We start from the raw sequence: 14,508 nt of genomic DNA on the forward strand, positions 1-14,508 counted from the left end.
GGACAGGTGTCTTTTATACTGATAACAAGTTCAAACAGGTGCCATTAATACAGGTAACGAGTGGAGGACAGAGGAGCCTATTAAAGAAGAAGTTACAGGTCTGTGAGAGCCAGAAATCTTGCTTGTTTGTAGGTGACCAAATACTTATTTTCCACCATAATTTGCAAATAAATTCATAAAAAATCCTACAATGTGATTTTCTGGATTTTTTTTTCTCAATTTGTCTGTCATAGTTGACGTGTACCTATGATGAAAATTACAGGCCGCTCTCATTTTTTTAAGTGGGAGAACTTGCACAATTGGTGGTTGACTAAATACTTTTTTCCCCCAATGTAGGTGCCTCTAAATTTCTCTAAAATCCAGCCGCGCCGACAGGACGACTACACACACCACATAAGACCTTTTCAAAGCAGAAAACCTCTGCATTAAGGACAGACTGGAGCGATTAGACACACAGAAATCAAATAACCCAGAGAAGTAAAGGGATTGATACTCACTGTTTTTCTTTCCTTTGATACTGAGCTGGATATCGTAGTAATCCTCTATCCGCTCTGACCGGTAGTCAACGTGCTTACACTGGATATAGGACTGGAGAGCGAGAGATACAACACATAGTTACACTGGATATAGGACTGGAGAGAGAGAGACAGACTGTGACGGGAGAGAGACAGAAAGAGGGGGAGAGAGACAAAGAATAGAGAACGTGAACGTACCACCATCTTTCCTCTGAACAGTTTGGGGATGGTTCCCTCCACGCAGGTGCCTTTCATTTTGTTCTCAACGTTGTCCAGGAGCTGAAACACACACATTAAGAAACAAACACACACACACATTAACATTTTACATTTACATTTTAGTCATTTAGCAGACGCTCTTATCCAGAGCGACTTACAGTTAGTGAATACATATATATTTCTTTTTTATACTGGCCCCCCGTGGGAATCGAACCCACAACCCTGGCGTTGCAAACGCCATGCTCTATCAACTGAGCTACATCCCTGCCGGCCATTCCCTCCCCTACCCTGGACGACGCTGGGCCAATTGTGCGCCACCCATGAGTCTCCCGGTCGTGGCCGGCTGCGACAGAGCCTGGATTCGAACCAGGATCTCTAGTGGCACAGTTAGCACTGCGATGCAGTGCCTTAGACCACTGCGCCACTCAGGAGTATTAAGAAACAAACAAACACACACTCATATTAATAAACACACGCACATTATGGAAGGAACAGAGTGTGTGAGCGGAGCGAGGAGCGTGCCCAATTTGACTGGAGCGCAGATTCCCAAAGGCTGGAGTGTTGGCCTTCTCGCCCGCTCCAATTTGGCTCCAGTAGTGCTCCAGTGGCGCTCACTTCACAAGCTCAGGGCATGCCCGGCCCAGCATGCATTTGTAGTCTACTTGTGTGCTGCTATAGCCCCTTGCTTTAGCTACTGTCACGGAGTTCACTACATATTTTCATAAAGAAACTGATAAAACAAACAAGTGCTAAATCAAGGTGACTTACAAAGATGAGGACCAAGAGCAAGAGAGGGAGAGTGATGCTGTAGTGTCCACAACTAAATAATCATTGTGGAATCTAAAAAGACACGTATCCCCGAAAGCATGATGGTGTACTTACTACGTGCACATGCTAACAGAAAGGAACAAGGTGGATAGATAACTAAGTGTGTCATTGTAGCAAAGCATTTATAAACTAAACATCAGATCTATTAAATGATTGGTTCATTTTCATTCTATTATCTATACAAAAGGCCATAATTGATTTTGGCACAATAGGCCTGTCAGATTCCTACGTTCAAGGAGCTTTCCGTTTTGATTGGGTTATTTTGCCTAAAAACCTTTTGGGCCTACCTATAGAAAAATAACAAAATAAACTCTGCATCTCTGCCCAGCCTGGCAAGAGTGAGGAGAAGATATTCTCCGCTCCTGGCCTGCTCTCCAGGCATCATCTCATGAGCCTGAAGCCACAGACTGGTCAACCTTGTGTTTCTAAAAATGAATTCGAAAAGGCACTAATATGTAATTGTTCTTTTAATTTGTATTTAATTCTAAGTAAGTCACAGCCTATATGCGTAATTTATATACTATTTATTTGTTTATTTTTTATTTAACCTTTATTTAACTAGGCAAGTCAGTTAAGAACAAATTCTTATTTACAATGACGGCCTACCCCGGCCAAACCCGGACGACGCTGGGCCAATTGTGCGCCGCCCTATGGGACTCGCAATCACGGCCGGTTGTGATACAGCCTGGAATCGAACCAGGGTCTGTAGTGACGCCTCTAGCACTGAGATGCAGTGCCTTAGACCGCTGCGCCAGTCGGGAGTCCGATTTAACACAAGTTAATGTTTAAACGCTGAGTCCTTTACGTCCCTACCAACTGACTAGGTATCCCCCTTTCCCATGTGGGGGCACAGACAGAAAGGAAAAGGGATGTCTTCTTCAGGAGATCAATGATCACAGCAATGAATGAATAACTGATCTCTTTACAAACCTGACGCATCACAAACCTGACGCTTTTAAAGAGACAGTGTACAATTGAATGTAATGCATCTCAATGGGAAAATTGTTATTTCACACTATGTAAAAACCTAATATTCCATAAATGACTGTCATTTCAATGACAGGTATTTGTATCAACATTTTAGCTTTTATAATAAACTAATGTATTTACAGTAGTTTCTAGGGCACAGCATGTGCTTCAAAAGTAGCTAGAATTTGTATAGGCCCAACATAGGCTATATCTAAATCAACTTAAAAGTGCAATATGCAGAAATCGCTCCGCCATTTCTTGGTTGCTAAAATTCAAAAAGTTTGCCTAATTTCAGTTTGTGACAAAACAAGCAATGTATAGTGTAGAGAATCATTGTACCTCGTAAAACTGACTATCCTACCGATCCTTGACTTCGGCGATGTCATTTACAAAATAGCCTCCAACACTCTACTCAGCAAATTGGATGTAGTCTATCACAGTGCCATCCGTTTTGTCTCCAAAGTCCCATACACTACCCACCACTGTGACCTGTACGCTCTTGTTGGCTGGTCCTCACTACATGTTCGTCGTCAAACCCACTGGCTCCAGGCCATCTATAAATCACTGCTAGGCAAATCCCTGCCTTATCTTAGCTCATTGGTCACCATAGCAGCACCCACCCGTAGTCTGCGCTCCAGCAGGTATATCTCACTGGTCATTCCCAAAGCCAACACCTCCTTTGGCCGCCATTCCTTCCAGTTCTCTGCTGCCAATGACTGGAACGAATTGCAAAAATCTCTGAAGCTGGAGACTCTTATCTCCCTCAATAACTTTAAGCATCAGTTGTCAGAGCACCTTACCGATCACTGCACCTGTACACAGCCCATCTGAAATTAGCCCAACCAACTACCTCATCCCTATATTGTTATTTATTTTGCTCTTTTGCACCCCAGTATCTCTATTTGCACATAATCTCTTGCACATCTAGCATTCTAGTGTTAATACTAATTGTAATTATTTTGCACTATAGCCTATTTATTGCCATACCTCCATAACTTGCTACATTTGCACACACTGTATATATATTTTCTGTTGTATTTTTTGACTTTATGTTTTGTTTACCCCATATGTAACTTTGTGTTGTTGTTTTTATCGCACTGCTTTGCTTTATCTTGGCCAGGTCGCAGTTGTAAATGAGAACTTGTTCTCAACTGGCTTACCTGGTTAAATAAAGGTGAAATAAATAAATAAATACCATCTAAAAATCGCTTTGAAATATTTATTCAATAACCAAAAATATTGTATTTTCAGCTGGTGTACAAGACCTAAAGTAAAAGACGCAAAAAGTAAACCTAACACCTGGTCCGGTTGCCCAAAAAGTGACATATTGCTGCTTTTAAAAAATCGTATTTTCTGGTGCTCCTAAATGTAATGTCGTGCAACCTACCTTTTAAAAAAGTTAGGAATTTTTTTAATTTAGAGCCCTGCACACACATATTATGGAACGGACACACACACATTTATAAAACGAACACACACACACAGAAAAACGACTTACCACTCGGCAGAGCTCCTGAACGTCGTGTTGCATGAAGCTGTCTAATGTCTCCCACCTACACAGAAAACAACACGCTCACAATCACTGTCAACTACTGTCACATTTCCCACTATGTTTTAAACACTTTTACTGTCAACTACTGTCACAAAACCACCATGTTTTAAACACAATAACTGTCAACTACTGTCACAAAACCACCATGTTTAAAACACAATCACTGTCAACTACTGTCACAAAACCACCATGTTTTAAACACAATCACTGTCAACTACAGTCACAAAACCACCATGTTTTAAACACAATCACTGTCAACTACTGTCACAAAACCACCATGTTTTAAACACAATCACTGTCAACTACAGTCACAAAACCACCATGTTTTAAACACAATCACTGTCAACTACTGTCACAATACCACCATATTTTAAACACAATCACAGTCAACTACTGTCACAATACCACCATGTTTAAAACACAATCACTGTCAACTACTGTCACAAAACCACCATGTTTTAAACAACATGGCCACAATCACAAAACACTTCATTTCGGTCACAAAACCACCATGTTTAAATCATTGACCCATAATGGAACATGATGCAAAGCTTCACATGTTCAGGACAATGTGACTTATTACCAGTGTCCATCACATTATTCATTAGTGCACACCGTAGCAAAACATTTAGCAACGGAAAATGAAAATGAGTCAAGACAACATCAGGTAGTCCCTTCCAGTATCATCAATCAATCAGTTCCTTTCTCCAGTAGTGCTGCTAGCTGAACGGTCCTGGCACCTACCCAAAGGACTTGGTGAGTTTCTTGGTGCCGACGGGCTTGTCGCTGTGTTGCAGCTCATAGAAAACCCTCTGTAGAGCCAGCGGAACACTCTTAGACGAGTCGTCTCCCTCTGTAGGCATCATGTACACCGCCTGGTAGAGGAGAGGGGGGGGGGGGGGGGGGGGGGGGGGGGGTGGTTAGACACGCAAACACTCACTCCCTCTCTTAGAAGAGTCGTCTACCTCTGTAGGCGTTATATACACCGCCTGGCAGGCACAGAGGAGAGCGTAGTATGACAGAGTGGTAGTTAGTTGTCTCACTGACCCTCCGTAGCTGGTTGGTGAAGAACAGGGTCTGTAGGAGGCTGTTCATATAGCATGTAGCTCCCTGGTTCTTCAGGCCCACGTAGCCTGTGTGTTTCTTAGAGTCCCACCTGCACACACAGGACAGCAAGGGGTTAACCCAGCTACACTGGGGGGACAGGGGCAAGTTCACAACCACAGATTGATGTCAGGATCACAGGATCTATGCTCAGTTCACTAGAAGTTAAACATTCTTAAATGAAGCTTTAAAAAAAATGATAGTTGAAATTCAAGACACTGCCGAACAGAACTTGTTCAAGGTATTGTGTTAACTCATTGCAGCTGTTATTCCAAACATCTGGTGAACTGGCCAATGGTGCCAAAACACAGAGCTGAGAGAGGACAGAAGACAGAGACAGAGACAGAGACAGAGGATAAGGAGGGAGAGAGAAGAGAGAGAGGATAAGGAGGGAGAGAGAAGAGAGAGAGACCGGGGGTATAAAGACTTACGCCACTCCGTGGGGAGCATCCGCCTGTACGTAGACTTCAAAGGAGACTTTATCATCCTCCACAAAGCCTCTCTCTGGATCAGTCACATCCTGGAAACACACATGGTAAAATCATGTTGGGTGTGTCTGTACCGATGTGTGTGTATACACCGGTGTGTGTGTATATAATGGGGTGTGTGTGTGTATATATATCGGTGTGTGTGTATACCGGTGTGTGTGTGTGTATACCGGTGTGTGTATGTATGTATGTATACCGGTGTGTGTGTGTATGTGTATGTATACCGGTGTGTGTGTGTGTGTATACCGGTGTGTGTGTGTATGTGTGTGTATACCAGTGTGTGTGCGCGCTACTCACGCTCCAGGACATGAAGTTAGAGAAGCCCCAGTCGTTCTCCTTGTGGAAGAAGAGGTGGCTGATTCTGCGGCTGAACGACTTCTCATCGTCCTTATAGTTGATGATCTTTAGCATGGCCTGAGCATGGCATGACCACGACCTAGCAGGGGGACACATTTACACGTTACACCAGGAAACAACTTCAGCATGGCACGACCAGGACCTAGCAGGGGGGCACATTTACACGTTACACCAGGAAACAACTTCAGCATGGCACGATCTAGCAGGGGGACACATTTACACGTTACACCAGGAAACAACTTCAGCATGGCACGACCTAGCAGGGGGACACATTTACACGTTACACCAGGAAACAACTTCAGCATGGCACGACCTAGCAGGGGGGCACATTTACACGTTACACCAGGAAACAACTTCAGCATGGCACGATCTAGCAGGGGGACACATTTACACGTTACACCAGGAAACAACTTCAGCATGGCACGACCTAGCAGGGGGACACATTTACACGTTACACCAGGAAACAACTTCAGCATGGCACGACCTAGCAGGGGGACACATTTACACGTTACACCAGGAAACAACTTCAGCATGACACGACCAGGACCTAGCAGGGGGGCACATTTACACGTTACACCAGGAAACAACTTCAGCATGGCACGACCAGGACCTAGCAGGGGGACACATTTACACCAGGAAACAACTTCAGCATGGCACGACCAGGACCTAGCAGGGGGACACATTTACACATTACACCAGGGGGACACATTTAAACGTTACACCACGCACACACACACATCATGAGCGGAGGCAGTTTCCGCTTAAAAAGTCCAAATAAAAAGTCTGATGGGGAAAGTAATCGTGTGTGTGTTTGTAGTGGAGGGGAGTTCATCGCACCCTGCTTACAACTTCAAAAACAGTGTCACCCTCGGCCCAAGATGAAATGTCTTCTTGTCCTAATGAATGGTAAAGTTGGTTTCCCCAGGGGGAGACCGGGGTTCAGATCCCACCAACGACGTGTGTATGTATCATTTGACTTACATGGAGTCACCAGGATACAAATACCATGAGATAGGCCCCGTCTCTACCGACTAAGAGAAATGAAGCAATGCTGTGTTGCGCTCTCTCTCTATATGTGTGTGTGTGTGTGTGTGTGTGGATCAGCGTCTCTGCGTTAGGGGCCTAATGATTAAGGCATTGGTCCCGAGTGGGCTACCAGGGTTTAGATCCCACCTGTGATGTTTGTGTGTATCTGTGTGCATGTATCATGTGACTTACGTGGAGTCGGAGTCTGCGTTGCACTGCAGGAAGAAGCCAACACTCTTCTGGTGCGGCCGGTCCGGGTAGAAGCGAGGCATCACCATGATCTTCCAGGGCAGGTTCCTGACGAAGCAGGACGGGCTGAGAACAGACTCACTCAGCCGGCTGAACCTCTCCACCACAAAACGGCACGTCGCCTCCGACCGCCAGCTGGTGTCTGGATACACACATACACACGAGAGGTGGGTCAGTGTGTGTGTCCATCAGTGTGTGTGTGTCCATCAGTGTGTGTGTGTGACTGTAGGTGTCCATCAGTGTGTGTGTGTGTGTGTGTGTGTGTGTGTCCATCAGTGTGTGTGTGTGACGTGTTCTCCACACCGTCAGATGTGCGTCCATCAGTGTGTGTGTGTGACGGTGTGTGTGTGTGTGTCCATCAGTGTGTGTGTGTGTGTGACGTGTGTGTGTCCATCAGTGTGTGTGTGACGGTGTTCTCCACTCCGTCACATGTGCGTCCATGAGTGAGTGTGTCCATATCAGAGTGTGTGTGTGTGTGTCCATCAGTGAGTGTGTGTGAGATCCTCACCATCCTCCATATCCTCCTCTGTGTTGTGTCCGTCTGCCATGGCAACGTTCCCGTTGATCACCGGGTTGGCTGGGATTCTCGGGGGGTCGTCTGTGTCCCCAGCTGCACACACACAAGGATAAACAAAGAAATCAGGTCTGGAAGATACCAGGATGGAGATATTCCTTAGTATCGTGGCATGGAAACAAAACACCAAGCGGATTTCACTTCTTTAGGAAAACAGCCCTAATGTTGGAAACAAACATCATTATGTTGTCATCCAGGAGTCTTTTAATCTCTCTCACACACACACAGCAGGTTTTTAAAGGACCAACGAGTTTGGTCTGCTTCGTGTTTTCATTTTTGCCATGACAAAAATATTGCGATACTGGCATTTTCCCGGCCCGAACAGAAATGTTGTTTCTTACTGGTATCATGATGATCAAATGAATGGGAAGACACACAGTCCACTAGCTAGGAAATATCTCCCTCAAATAGAGGCTAAGCGTCTACCAGTATGTTATTTCCGCATGATGCCCAACAACGATACAGCGCAAACGTCCGTAACTAGAAAGAGGTGCACAGAGGAACATTTTGGTTCCTGAAACATCAGCGTCTTCTCATCATGGAAGTTATGATGACTGTGTAAAGTCATCCTGACTGGGTCACTTTAAAACACTGATCTGTATGGAGGTTTCATCGTGATGTCTGTGTTTCCTCTTTAGCAGGGAAATTAACTTCTGTTCCATCTAAAGACGCTGGTTGCGTCCCAAATCGCACCCTATTTCCTATATAGTGCACTACTTTTGACCAGGACACTATGGGAATAGGGTTCCATTTAGGATGCGGTACTGTCGTCACAATTTAACCATCAGGAAGAACACTTTAGTGCTGAGGCAGTGTTGCAGCAGCAGCAGCAGTCGACTACAGCAGTCTGGTCATTAGTAACAATGCAGGATTAAGCTGTGAGCTCCTCTGACACACAAGCTTGTGTAGCTGGTTTAAGAAGGGGACAGGAGAAAATCAGGCAGGTAATTACACAGACAAAAGAGCCTGGGACTAGTCTCATGAATCACAACATACCCAAAACAAAGAAGTCTACTGAAGAACACAGTAAGTCTGTGGCTCAAATGGAACCCTATTCCCTATGTAGTGCACTACTTTTAAACAGGGCTCATAGGGAAGGTGTATAGAATAGGGTGCCATTTGAGGGTCAGATTAAGAGTGTGAGAGTCAAGTGAACTATACCTTCTCTCCGTTAACAATTCTACAGTCAGTTTGAATGACAGAAAAGCATCAGTATGTGTGTGTGTGTATCCTTGCCTATCCTAGCAGTATGCGCATCATCTCTTCCCTGCTCATGCCCTCCTATGGCTGTGTGCGAGAGCCTGGTTGCATGTACGTGTGTGTGTGTACGTACGGAGCCCCAGTGAGCCACGCTCACGAGACTGACCTCATTTTCCCAAGTGGATTACAGGCAGCTAACGGCATGTGTCACTTCACTCAGCCTGCGTCCCAAATGACACCCAATTCCAGGGATCATCAACTAGATTCAGCCGCGGGGCCATTTTTTCCTTCAGCGGATGGTCAGTGGGGCCGGAACATACTTACAAATAATTTGTAGATTGCAAATTGACCGCAAGAAGCACAAACAGATATATTGTTTGATGAAAACAATCATTTCAAACCTTGCTTATACATTTGTATACCATCACGTGTCTCTCTGTTATGCGTGGGAATACTTGGGAACAGATGTCTTAAAGTAAAATTTACTTGGAGCTGACTTCCTGGTGTTTTTACAGTATTTTATGTCCAACAATGAAAATAAAAAATATATATAAAATAAAAATATCTGGAAACTTGGGAGGCCAAATAAAACCAGCAGTTGGGGAACCTAGGGCAATACTTATGCCCACGTCACATGGTCCAATGGGCCAATAGATTTTGCTACGAAAAGATAATCATTCGATCATTTATTTTGGTATTGCCCCCATGTAGCTTGTTTCTGGTCACAGATTCAGGAATGGCTGAAAATCACAACATTTATCTAAAATTAACCCTACAAATAGCACTGTTGGGAGATTCGGAAAACCATAATCAACTAACAATATAATAATTTTAGTAAAAATATTTATCTTTAACTTACAATCTGTAGATACTATGTGATTAAAAAAATGTAATGATTAGACAGGTTCAGAATTTATATATATGAAACATCACAGCACAATTGAAAAATATATGGCACATGGAAATCACAAGAGGGCGGTTTACGGATAGGTGGGATGGGGAATAAATGCAACTTTTTGGACCACCAGCCACCTTGGCAGGTAGATTAAAAATTACGCGATTAATTTAATAGCTATGAAACAAAACAGCAGAAATACTTTGAAAACAGCTACTGCAGCATTTATTTTTCTACAGTGAGGGGGAAAAGTATTTGATCCCCTGCTGATTTTGTACGTTTTCCCACTGACCAAGACATGATCAGTCTATAATTTTAAATGGTAGGTTTATTTGTACAGTGAGAGACAGAATAACAACAACAAAATCCAGAAAAATGCATGTCAAAAATGTTATAAATTGATTTGCATTTTAATGAGGGAAATAAGTATTTGACCCATCTGCAAAACTTGATTTAGTACTTGGTGGCAAAAGCCTTGTTGGCAATCACAGAGGTCAGACGTTTCTTGTAGTTGGCCACCAGGTTTGCACACATCTCAGGAGGGATTTTGTCCCACTCCTCTTTGCAGATCTTCTCCAAGTCATTAAGGTTTCGAGGCTGACGTTTGGCAACTCGAACCTTCAGCTCCCTCCACAGATTTTCTATGGGATTAAGATCTGAAGACTGGCTAGGCCACCCCAGGACCTTAATGTGCTTCTTCTTGAGCCACTCCTTTGTTGCCTTGGCCGTGTGTTTTGGGCCATTGTCATGCTGGAATACCCATCCACAACCCATTTTCAATGCCCTGGCTGAGGGAAGGAGGTTCTCACCCAAGATGACGGTACATGGCCCCGTCCATCGTCCCTTTGATGCGGTGAAGTTGTCCTGTCCCCTTAGCAGAAAAACACCCCCAAAGCATAATGTTTCCACCTCCATGTTTGAGGGTGGGGATGGTGTTCTTGGGGTCATAGGCAGCATTCCTCCTCCTCCAAACACGGCGAGGTGAGTTGATGCCAAAGAGCTTGATTTTGGTCTCATCTGACCACAACACTTTCACCCAGTTCTTCTCTGAATCATTCAGATGTTCATTGGCAAACTTCAGACTGGCATGTATATGTGCTTTCTTGAGCAGGGGGACCTTGCGGGCGCTGCAGGATTTCAGTCCTTCACGGCGTAGTGTGTTACCAATTGTTTTCTTGGTGACTATGGTCCCAGCTGCCTTGAGATCATTGACAAGATCCTCCAGTGTAGTTCTGGGCTGATTCCTCACCGTTCTCATGATCATTGCAACTCCACGAGGTGAGATCTTGCATGGAGCCCCAGGCCGAGGGAGATTGACAGTTGTTTTGTGTTTCTTCCATTTGCGAATAATCGCACCAACTGTTGTCACCTTCTCACCAAGGTGCTTGGCGATGGTCTTGTAGCCCATTCCAGCCTTGTGTAGGTCTACAATCTTGTCCCTGACATCCTTGGAGAGCTCTTTGGTCTTGGCCATGGTGGAGAGTTTGGAATCTGATTGATTGATTGCTTCTGTGGACAGGTGTCTTTTATACAGGTAACAAGCTGAGATTAGGAGCACTCCCTTTAAGAGTGTGCTCCTAATCTCAGCTCGTTACCTGTATAAAAGACACCTGGAAGCCAGAAATCTTTCTGATTGAGAGGGGGTCAAATACTTCTTTCCCTCATTAAAATGCAAATCAATTTATAACATTTTTGACATGCGTTTTTCTGGATTTTTGTTGTTGTTATTCTGTCTCTCACTGTTCAAATAAACCTACCATTAAAATTATAGACTGATCATGTCTTTGTCAGTGGGCAAACGTACAAAATCAGCAGGGGATCAAATACTTTTTTCCCCTCACTGTATAAATGTGATCATAATTGACTATTTTTACTCACAAATGCAAGTGAAATGCTCACACTGTGGAGCCTTGACCTCCCGACAACGTGGCTGGTGAAATAGACATCTTACCTGCCAATGCCAAAATCTACCCGCATTTGGCAGGTGTTAATTTTAGGCCCTGGACGGGATGGACAGAGTAGCTGGGGGGGCGTTCTATAACAGTTATGACTGAAAACACAATGTATAACGTATAAGTACTATCTATCTAGATGTAATGTATATCAAAATACTTTATTCTTGCTATGTAATTACTGAAAAAATAAAGTGCCATGTATGTAAAATGTGTGTAGAATGTACGTGACAACAAAATAAAAAAACTGTAATAAAGTTTATATTGTCCTCCGAAAAGATTTTGTTTTTGCCATTTGGGACTCAGCCGTAGCTAGAGCTAGTAGACCACTTCCTGTCCCGCATCTCAGAGTAGGAATGCTGATCTAGGATCAGGTTGGCATGCATCTCAGAGTAGGAATGCTAACCACCGGTGTTAAGTTAAGTACATTTAGTAAGATGGATGCAATTAAAATGTTATACGAATGACAAGGTGCCAATGTAAACCACCTGGTTGTAATGTATGGCTATTACAGTGAAAGGCCTCTTGTCCATGCACCTCAGCTAGACTTGAATCTGCTGATCCAAACATCAGTTGTGTAAATAAATCAAACAAAGAATCTATCAATTGGTCTGATGCACCTGTGGTAATGATGAATTATGTGTAATCTCAATTTTATCATATGCATTACAATTTATCATAATGCTAAAGAGCATGCTATTGACGAAAATATTGCTAAACGGTCAGACATGTTGTTGACTGTCCCAACAAATGGGGATAATTAAAAATGGCGAGCCACGCGCGTTGTGTCTTCAAACAATGAAGCAGCAAATCCACGCGCGCTGGCTGTGTCGATGCAACATAAACCCTGCACTGCCACCAGCCTCGAGTTCCCATGTTGGCTAAATCCTAAACGTGGCTAAACACAACATAGCTAGCTGTGCTCCAATAAATATTTCCGGCCATCTTTTGGGCACTGGTGCTTATTTCACTAACTTTCGTTCGCTATCTAGCTTAGACTATAGTTGATGTGTGGCAAAACAAATTGACGCATCTGTGTTGATTAACTGAATTGTTAGCTAGCTAGTACCTCTATGCTAGCTAATGAAATAGGTATTTGAGCTTGCTATCACCACTGCTAAATTAGTTATCCATCTAGTTAGCTACATTATTATTTCCTGTATCGCTAGCTCGTTTGATCATCACAGAAATGACATGCGAGTCTAAATAACGATGATGCAAACCCTTCCTTTATAAAACGTAAACAAACATGTAAGGCCTTGCTTCAAATTGATCGCTGCAAAATACTAGCTAGCTAAGTATCCACCATCTTGGAATATAATCGCCACACACCCCCGTCCACCGAGAGGCCTATGACGTTAGCTAAGATCTAGCTAACGCGAACAATTTTCAGTTAACAATGATAATAAAGTAAAACAATATTACCAATAAAAGTTATTAAATTATACATATATTTTTTACAACAAAACTGAGTTACGCGATTAATGTGGACCACTGACTGATCTCATCTTGCTAGTTAGCTACTGTAGCATGGCTAACGTTAGCTGATTCGCGGCTAAGTAGAGCTGACGTTAGTTAGCTAATTACAAATACATTACCTACTCGGGTTGACTAGCTAGCAAGCAAAATAGTAAATGCACAGTAGCCATGAGAACTGTCAAATACCTAACTATCAATTGGTCAGTCGAAAGTGTAAGTAAATAGCAGCAACATTTGCCTAATACTGCTGGGTCATTAATTGTCATTGTTAAAACTGCATGCGTAGGCTCAAGAGTCAAGTGAAACAAGCTAACTTTAGCTAGGTGGGCTAGTGTTTACAAACATGAACGGGGGATGTAACATCCAGACTAAAATTGTGATAACGTAACCCTTGTGACCGTGCACAAACGATCGATTTTGTAGCGGGAGTGAGCTATTGAGTCGGTTTATTTGGCAACTAGCAGGTTGGCTAGCTAACCGAGATGAATGAATGATAAATGCTACTGCAAACTAGCCAACTGATCAAAATATAATCAATGTATCTTGTTAGCTTGTTAGGTGACAGTCAATATATGGCGGTCGTAAATATACTGTACAATATGTGGTGAATGTAATCTTTCACTCAAAAGTTGGATTACGTTAAACCAAAACGGATGTTTTGACCATCGGTAGCCACCAAGTTGACTGCGCCACGTTTATCACGCTAACTTGGCTAGCTAGCTAACGTCAGACAGTGAGAGTGCAATAAATCAGACATTGTTAATGCGCTAACCTGCCAGTTGCATGTGGGATGTAGCTAGCAAGCCTCAGCTAGTTACCGGGTTGTACAACGTTACCTAACTAGCTACATCAATGACGCTTGTAGTTGTCAACAACACTAGCTAGCTAACGTTGGCTACTGGCTAAACGAGCGAACGAGGTCAGCAGTACCGATGATGCTGCAATGGACGCATCATCAGCAAAATTACAGTTATGAACAGACTGGCAGGCCTTGATGTTTACAGTAACGATAGATCAGTTCACGCTAGCTAGATTACCACGGCCATGCACTTTGCCAACTATATAAAAAAAAAAAAAAGATTAAATTGTTTTTTTCGTCTC

The 14,508-nt window shown here is 43.4% G+C and overlaps 1 protein-coding gene across 3 annotated transcripts in view; it reads right to left on the reverse strand.

Moving 5' to 3' along the window:
• usp7 (ubiquitin specific peptidase 7 (herpes virus-associated)) overlaps positions 1-14,508 on the reverse strand; it is a 44,948-nt gene that overhangs the window by 29,061 nt on the left and 1,379 nt on the right. For 2 of the 3 annotated variants that reach the window (XM_084198056.1, XM_084198055.1), the window contains exons 2-10: positions 7,816-7,917; positions 7,251-7,449; positions 5,973-6,111; positions 5,619-5,707; positions 5,131-5,239; positions 4,828-4,958; positions 4,030-4,084; positions 714-794; positions 498-588 (exon numbers count right to left, since the gene is read on the reverse strand). In XM_084198056.1, the coding sequence (XP_084054182.1) occupies positions 498-588; positions 714-794; positions 4,030-4,084; positions 4,828-4,958; positions 5,131-5,239; positions 5,619-5,707; positions 5,973-6,111; positions 7,251-7,449; positions 7,816-7,917 (996 nt within the window). Of the gene's footprint in view, positions 1-497; positions 589-713; positions 795-4,029; positions 4,085-4,827; positions 4,959-5,130; positions 5,240-5,618; positions 5,708-5,972; positions 6,112-7,250; positions 7,450-7,815; positions 7,918-14,179; positions 14,273-14,508 lie in introns of those variants that run through there. The other variant, XM_084198057.1, reaches the window with a different exon arrangement.

The sequence above is a fragment of the Coregonus lavaretus genome (assembly GCF_964263955.1).
Source record: "Coregonus lavaretus genome assembly, contig: HAP1_SCAFFOLD_134, whole genome shotgun sequence".
In the NCBI taxonomy this organism is placed as follows: domain Eukaryota; kingdom Metazoa; phylum Chordata; class Actinopteri; order Salmoniformes; family Salmonidae; genus Coregonus; species Coregonus lavaretus.